The sequence below is a fragment of the Impatiens glandulifera genome, chromosome 2 (assembly GCF_907164915.1).
Source record: "Impatiens glandulifera chromosome 2, dImpGla2.1, whole genome shotgun sequence".
Classification (NCBI taxonomy): Eukaryota; Viridiplantae; Streptophyta; class Magnoliopsida; order Ericales; family Balsaminaceae; genus Impatiens; species Impatiens glandulifera.
In genome coordinates, this window is record NC_061863.1 from 52,419,538 (window position 1) to 52,427,525 (window position 7,988).

The window sequence follows — 7,988 nt, forward strand, 5'->3', positions numbered from 1 at the left end:
TAATTATAATATCTATTATATAAAAACTTTAGGAATATGTAAATATATAAATATTAATTTAATTTAATCATAATATATATTAATTAATTAAACAATTAATAATACTACGAAAAAGAAATAGAGGTGGCATATACAATTGCATCTTGTGGAGTCTGATTATGACTTCGGAGTAGTTTTTGTCCATAAAAATCAGCAATATATTTTAATGAGAAATATCATTTCTAAACTAGGTAGATATTTGTTGTTTCTCAATACCTTCTTAAACAAAAGTTTTTTAAAAAATTTATACAAAATTATTTTTTTAATCAATTACGTCATTTATTTCATTAACAAAAATACTAAAGTATTCTTTATTTTTAATTTTATTTATATATATATACCTTTAAATATTTTTATCAAATATAATAATTACCTCCTCAAAATTATCTATCATCATTATTTTTCTTTCTCTATAAGTTATTCAAATAACCTCAATTTGAACAAAGTCCAATATTAAAATTCATTAAAAAAAATTATTTTCTTCAAATTCCCCAAACAACCAATCATGTCTTATTTAGTTTGAGACATCAATTTTTACTTTTTTGTGAGAATAACTTGAAATAGGAACTACAATTTAATGAAATTCAAATCTATAGATTTAAATGTATCTAATAGAAATGAGTGGGCAAAAAATGGCATCCAATATGAATTGCAGTGATATAATTTTTAAAATTAATTGTTTGAAATAATTTATTAAAATAAGTCAACTAATTAGGAATAGTCTATCTTATACTAAAATTTTTCTAGTTTACTTTTATAAAATTTATAATTTTTTTTATAAAAATAAATTAAAAACTCTCAATTAATCTAAGATTAAAAAGGGTAAATTTGATGAAATAACCTAATAAATTTTCCTATTTTTCAGACAAAAATATTCCGCCGCGTAACACAACGCTATGTCGCGTGACGTGATAACGGACGCGTCTCGCGACGGCACGTTCGCACGGACGCGTCACGCGACGGCACGCTCGCACGGTCGCGTCTCGCGACGACAAACTCGATAAATTAGAATTACATGAGGGAGTATTTTTATAAAAAAAAAATAGAAAGAGGTAATGACAATTATTAAGGTCACTCCATACAATTTCCCATAAAAATAAGATAAGAGAGTGAGAATTTATTTTGAAATAACATTTACTTTATTTATTTTTTATTACAAATTTATTGAGTTTTATTGCACAAAATTATTATTATTATTATAAGGAATCCACAAAGTGATCTTCCTTCCCCACTCATTTGACTCATCTGGTTTTGTGATGTTCTTAGCTTCGTGCCCTTCTTCTTCTTCTCTGCTGCAACCGATCTCGCCTTGAAGATTCTAAAAGATTTATAATTTGGGGAGATAGTTAGAGACCCTCAAACAAGCGTCTTTTGGGCAGCAAGTGTGGACTAGGGCTAGTGCGGCAACGACTTTCTGTTGGGGTTGAGCTGGTAATTGCTGAATCCTTTTCTTCCTCGTTTTGACGATGAAATGCTGCTCATTTGAACCACGCACCATTTTCTGTTACTACAAATTCACTGTTTGATGCAAAGTGAGCATCACTTTTATCTGGGCTTATTTATCTGTAGTTGTAAAGATATAGACTGTTGGAACCTCAATCTGCAATGGTTTCTTCAGTTTCAATGAAAGCTGATTGATTGAATCCCATGTTTGAATTGTTGGTCTAATTGAAATTGAGCAGGTCTCCAGAAAAGTGAACCACAGTGTCTTCTGGTGCTTGACAAGATCTATGGAGGGTTATAAAAGATGGGTTAGAAGGAATAGAGAACATGTGCATTCCCTTGAGTCTCTAGCTAATGTAAGGCATCTAACTTTCTTGATTCAACTTCTGTTTTTCTATGCTTATATCTTAAGAAATACTTGTTTGTTTCTTGAATCATAAACAAAAACAATAATCCTTACACAACTTTTAATTTGTATCTGACCAAGTTTAGTATCCAGTTTCTAGATCCAGAATTTTGTATTCAGGTGTTTTTATATGGAGACAGTTTTCTTGAATCTGAAAAGGAAGATATGTCAGTCTATTTAGAAGCAGTTTTATGCATAGTATGGAAGACCTATTTTTTGTTTTGGGTTTAATGTGTTGTTAGAATTTAGTACTCATGTTAACATAGAACAGTGATTGATTGCTTCGTAAGAGTTTTCGAAATATTTTTGAAATGGTTTCTTACTTAATTGTTGGAAATGTATACTTTAGGGAATGACATGGCTTCTTCCAGATCGGTTTTCTAATTCGGAAATTGGACCAGAAGCAGGTTTTGTATAATTTCGGTAACTATGTTGTTAATCACCGCAAATTTTGTTAAAATTTAGTTCAAAATGATATAATATCATTATTAAATAATGTGCAATTTTCCCTTCATGTTTGTTCATATTTGTCTCCTCAGTTACGGCATTTCTTGGTATGGTTACTGCCATCAACGAACATATAATCAGTACGACTCCAAGAGGCATTAGACATGCACAACAATCTGGAGAACGTAATAGTTCCTTCCCTTATTCCTTGTGCATAACCTTGCTCAAGGAAATGGAAACAATTGTAGAAGTAGTGGCAGAACAATACTTTGGTGACGATAAGAAGTGGAATTTCATCGCCATATCTGAAGCTACCAAGTATGCATTATACTCCTTAATAGCTCCCATTTGTAAACACTTTGTATTTTTGTTTCTGGATCTCGACGCAGATACAGAAACGGATTCGAAAAGTGTTTCCAAATGGGTAATGGATTCAAATGATTGGTATTCATTTTTATTGGTAATTTTGTTGGTTTAGGGTTTTAGTTAGGCTAATTTTGTTCCGAGATAGTGGATACAAGTTACTTCTGCATGGAGGGGAGATATCAAATGAGGAGCAGGATTCTCTGCCAATAACTCCACTAGATCAGACAAAAGGATATCCCCCGAAGAAGCCTGGGAGGCATCAACAGGCCAACAATCAATGGAATCTTGAAGGAAGGGCGATGTCTGCTTTAAGCAGGTTTGGAGATAATGGCAGGTTCACTTCCGAGCCTTCATGGTTACACAAGGTTCAACACCACCAGCAAACTATCATTGAACCACCTTCTCGTGAGTTCTCTCTTAAAAACAATCTTCCTTTATTATCTTACTTTTTTCGACAACAAGATATACAAACACGAGGGATATGTCACCAAAAGAAATGTTTGAAGGATTTTCATAATTTTGTATGGAAAAAGTTGTTTTGGTAAATCAGGTTATAACTTATCTTCAATCTTCATATTCTGTATTGGCTTCAACAGCTAAGAAACCGACCCTTTCAGAATTCATATCCGAGAAAGGCTTTCACGGCACCTTATTTATAATTGGAGAAGTTCTTTTTATTACGAGACCACTTATCTATGTACTCTTGGTGAGGAAATACGGACTCAAGTCTTGGTTTCCATGGTGCATCTCCTTAGCGGTGGATTTATCTGGATTTGGTATTCTCTCTCGTGTTTTAATGACTCGTGATGGAAGGAATAGCCAACCATTTCATATTTCAGACCTTGAAAACGACGAGGTTAGAAATCATATCATATATTTGTTTTTTCAGAAAAGAAAACAGAATATGCCAATAGACAATGTGATTCATCATTTTCATTTGATTGATTACAGATGAAGAGGAGGAAAATGTTGTGGGCGCTTTACTTGATGAGAGACCCGTTCTTTAGCAAGTATACCCGGTAAATAAATAGCTGGTTTTCGGGAAATTTAGCTTAGAGGAATAGAATTGATAATGGTTGTATGCGTTTTTCTTCAGGCAAAGAGTTGAGAGCACAGGAAAGCTGATGGAAAATGTTCCTATTCTTGGTTTCCTTGCAGGTTTTTCTCAATCATACATTTATTGTCAATATTGCATCATCTTATACTTACTTTGTTACAATTGTTATTTTTAGAGAAAGTTACCGAACTCATTGTCGGAGCTCAGACGCGTTACACTTACATGTCTGGTTCTTAAGAAGGCTGGACCAGCAAGGTATGTGGTAGTAAATCATTTTCAAGATATAACTTTTTCTCCCCATGCTTGATTAATATAATTACACTTGGCTTTGCTTGATCTTAGTTATTTGAATAATTAACTGCGTAGTTTTCAAATAATCTTGTTTGTTGTATTTAAATTATTTACATAAAACAAACAAAATATCTTTTATTTAAAATATAAAATAAAAACAATTTGATATTTTAATGATTCTATAATAAATTTAATGGTTAGTTATTTAGAAATCACACAAATCAGCATAAGGGCTCTTCTTCAAAGATGATGACTTTGTGCTTTGATGGGAAGCTTTAATGTCCAATTTTGAAGGGAAAGAATATCCTATAAGAAAATTTCTCAATTCTCCTTCATAAATTTCAATTCAATACTATTTCTATACTTTTAAGACATTGTTAGTTTAAGATTAAAGGGACAATAACAAAGTCTCATGTTTGGGACGGTTACGAGACATCTATTTACCATCCCATAGTAAAACCGGGAAAAAATTCAATGTTTTTTTTTTTTGCGATTTGGTGTCTTCCCCATTGAATTTGTCTATAGGAATCTCTATACATTTGATTTATAAATCCATTCAAAATATAGGAGAACATTAGCATAATAAATTTTACCACCCAAAAACCTAAGCTTGAAGATTTTCAAGTCAGTCTCAATTTTCACCAAAAGAATAACATAAAGAGTAGGAATTTGCAGACCTAACCTGCAGCCTTCAGGCATATTATTAAGAAGAAACTTAACTAAGAAATAAAACAAAAGAGCAGTTCATCAACAACCAGGAATATATGGCTCAAAGAGTTTCACACAAGGGTCAGCATGAAACTGCATGATCTCAGCAGCACGTTCAAATTCCTCCCTCAAAGCATGTATAGTCCTGTAGTCCACTACTCGACCTAGATTGTGAAGTTCATCAAACGGGTCCTCAATGCAAATCAAATGACGTTCATTTCCTATACTTCTATTCCAATTCTTTGATCTCTTGCTGCAATTAATATACAAAAAGGCTGGAATTAATAAAGTTCGCATTCCTTATCATGAACACAATTCATTTTATAGTTTTCTAACCTGAGAGTGCGTCCAGTGCGAACAGATATGACTGTATACTCATGACAATATGCCCAATACTTGAAAAATTCCCATACTAGCCGACCAATTGTTTTTTTATTTTCTGAACCGAATTCAAAAAGTTCCTCCAGATCATCATAGTAAGCACAGATAATGGAACCAACAGAAACTTCATGTCGCCGTCATTTGCTGACAAAGAAAACAGTTTTCAAAATAATTTCGTTAAAGAATCAATAAACATATTTATCAGCATACCTGCAGACAAGGAAGAATTGAAGGCTTGCGTGTTTGTAAGAAGTGAATGCACCTGAAACTCAATCAAAGTTAGCACTGGTAAAAAAAATAAGAATTAAAAAAAAATCATTGATATTATGATATTATCACTAACTCTGTAACTTACGTGTAGCTTGACAATGTTCCTTGAGAAGTTTCGTTCAATTTTCTTGATTTAGCCCAGTGTTTCACGATAAAAACCAACTGCTGAAGCCTCGTATCAATTTCTGCATAAACCTTTAAGAGCTTTGTATTGACAATAGCCAGCGAATTGTTTATACATATGTCACACGAAATCTTGGTGAAAGGATCGAAAAGTTTTACTTTCGGAACTTTGGCTTGTGTCAAAGCCTGCTCAAATAGATTCAAAAGAAGATGTACATTAATATTTGTTTATGTGTGTTAGTAAGTTATGTTTTTAAATATGGCATCCAAATGAGAAGTGTTTCTATACATGGTCAATTGTTTCATCTGCCTACTAATCTTACCTAAATCTGAAACTTCTGAAACTTATATGACTGTAATATCTCTGGAAGTTTCAACAAAACCTCTGACTTGTTTATAAATGGCTCCTCAATTTCTAAGGAAACATCCATAACACTTTTTGAAAACGCGAAAGAATTAGCACATGATCCATAAAGTTTAAGCCGAGATTCAGGCCATTCTTCCCTGACAATTATATCCAGTGATGCTAACAGCGCCTTCCGATTTTGTTCCTCCCATATAGAAGGCAATAAGGATTCATAAATATCAAAAAAAGGTTCGGTTAGCCAATCAATATTGCGACGGCATTTAAGACCCCTTTTGAACATTCTCCCACATTGCCCATTTATTACGAACTCTTCTTCTGTCGTGTCTGACCTGAAATCCTAATGAAAAACAACAATTGAACCAATAAGTAGAACCACCAAATATGCAAGCAAAGACTTTTCATACATTTTTTTTTGTTTCATGTTTGACAAAAATTTCAATGATTTAAAAAATCAACTAATCATTATCCAATGAAAAAATCTCTATACACAAATAATACAAAACTAAAAGAAGCAAGAAAAATCATAGATTATTTAAATCCAAAATCACTTTCAATTAGGATCTAGATTGTGATAAAAGTAACCGTTTTCAAATAGGTTTTAATAAGGCCACCAAAGATTCATGCCAAACAGATATAAATAATCTCATTTAATCCTTCTCTTGCATTCAATTTTGGGTACATGTGAGATCAAATAGTATATGAAACTAGTAGTATTAAAAGCCTTACCTCATATCTCTTATTATAGTTTTTGTCCACGTGGTAATCTTCTAGATTAAGTAAATCTTGAATCTGTTCATCCAAATAATTCAATAACTCAAATGAATAATTTACACCGTTTATCTCCTCTCCATTCTCAGCAATTTCGCTCTGAAAGTCAGGAGACAGATTCGATCCTTCTTGAGGTTTTGAAGATGAATTGTCTTTCTCAACTGAATTAAGTGGACCAGTCCCTTTCATCTGTTTCCCCAGTTGAAGGATAATCTAAATGAAAAACAATAGGGGGTGGCATATGGCTATTGAAGACAGGAATTGAACCTAACATAAAATCTTCATGATAATGATCTGAGGAAGGTGGTTGTAGTTGGTTCAATGTAGGATATTTGTTGAAGGAATTCACATTACCAAATATGGTATAACCATTAACCGGGAGAGAAAACTGTAGTTTCTCTCTATTGCTATCGTCTGCCATTGAGAATGAAGGAAGCTTGAAAAAATGGCTTGGTTAATTTATCTAATATATATAGTTTGAATAACAAATTTTTAGATTTAGGGTTACCATTCAAAAAATAATAAATAAAAATAATAACTTAGTTTTAGTTTTAATATTTATTAAATTAAAGATAGGTATAAATTTATTATAATAAAATAAATTAATATTTTAATTTAAGTATTAAAAATTATTATATTATTTTATTATAAATAATATATTGGATTTTATATTATAAAATATATACAAATTATTTATTTATTTCATTAATAACAAACAAAATCATTTTAATTTATATTTATTAAAATATTATCATGTAGTATATTATTAATGATATATTAGTAACAGAATTTAAAATTTATTAGTTTTATAAAAAAAATATCATCTATATTTATTATTTATGTAATTTTTTATTTTAAATATATATATTTATATATTAAATGAGATGTAATTAATTATTTTTTTAAAATTTTTAATAATGAACAAATTAATATTTGATTTTTTTTATTTAAACAATTTTGAGTAAAATTTGGTTGTTTATATTACAAAAAATATTTGACCAAATATGAAAAATAAAAAATAAAATAATCAATTATATATAAATTAACGCGGTAATAACCAACCGTATTATATAATATATAAATAAATAACCGATAGTTTACTGGTTTTATTTTATTGGTTTATTTATTAACTGGATTTTTACCGGTTTAATAGTTCGGTTTTCGGTTAAACTATTTTTGTTTAATAGTTCGGTTTTCGGTTAAACTATTTTTTAACCGTTTAACCTGTAAACCAATAATAATTTAATCATATATTTATATTTGTTATTTTGTAATTATTAGATGAGAAATGATTAGGTGAGGGAATTTGGTGAGGGAATTTG

The 7,988-nt window shown here is 30.7% G+C and overlaps 1 protein-coding gene and 1 pseudogene across 3 annotated transcripts; one reads left to right on the forward strand and one right to left on the reverse strand.

Moving 5' to 3' along the window:
• The first annotated feature begins 1,264 nt into the window (after nucleotides 1–1,264).
• LOC124925571 (peroxisome biogenesis protein 16) lies at nucleotides 1,265–4,132 on the forward strand. 3 transcript variants are annotated; one of them, XM_047465606.1, is made up of 9 exons: nucleotides 1,265–1,470; nucleotides 1,722–1,838; nucleotides 2,238–2,295; nucleotides 2,428–2,653; nucleotides 2,814–3,106; nucleotides 3,298–3,557; nucleotides 3,653–3,720; nucleotides 3,798–3,859; nucleotides 3,934–4,132. In XM_047465606.1, the coding sequence occupies exons 2-9, from the start codon at nucleotides 1,770–1,772 to the stop codon at nucleotides 3,993–3,995; spliced, it is 1,098 nt and encodes a 365-aa protein (XP_047321562.1). In that variant the 5' UTR covers nucleotides 1,265–1,470; nucleotides 1,722–1,769; the 3' UTR covers nucleotides 3,996–4,132. The 3 variants fall into 3 exon arrangements, with proteins under 3 accessions (XP_047321562.1, XP_047321563.1, XP_047321564.1); XM_047465607.1 differs by lacking the exon at nucleotides 1,265–1,470 and adding an exon at nucleotides 1,553–1,571; XM_047465608.1 differs by lacking the exons at nucleotides 1,265–1,470; nucleotides 1,722–1,838 and having other exon boundaries at nucleotides 2,238–2,311.
• Nucleotides 4,133–4,796: 664 nt separating this feature from the next.
• Nucleotides 4,797–7,087, reverse strand: LOC124924900 (annotated as a pseudogene).
• Between the last annotated feature and the right edge of the window lie 901 nt (nucleotides 7,088–7,988).

What these genes read in the sequence shown, in the direction of transcription:
- LOC124925571 (XM_047465606.1), top strand. Translation starts at nt 1,770, where the DNA reads ATGGAGGGTTATAAAAGATGGGTTAGAAGGAATAGAGAACATGTGCAT. An exon ending in CCCTTGAGTCTCTAGCTAAT is followed by an intron (nt 1,839 to 2,237) that starts GTAAGGCATCTA and finishes TGTATACTTTAG; the next exon opens with GGAATGACATGGCTTCTTCC. An exon ending in CAGACCTTGAAAACGACGAG is followed by an intron (nt 3,558 to 3,652) that starts GTTAGAAATCAT and finishes GATTGATTACAG; the next exon opens with ATGAAGAGGAGGAAAATGTT.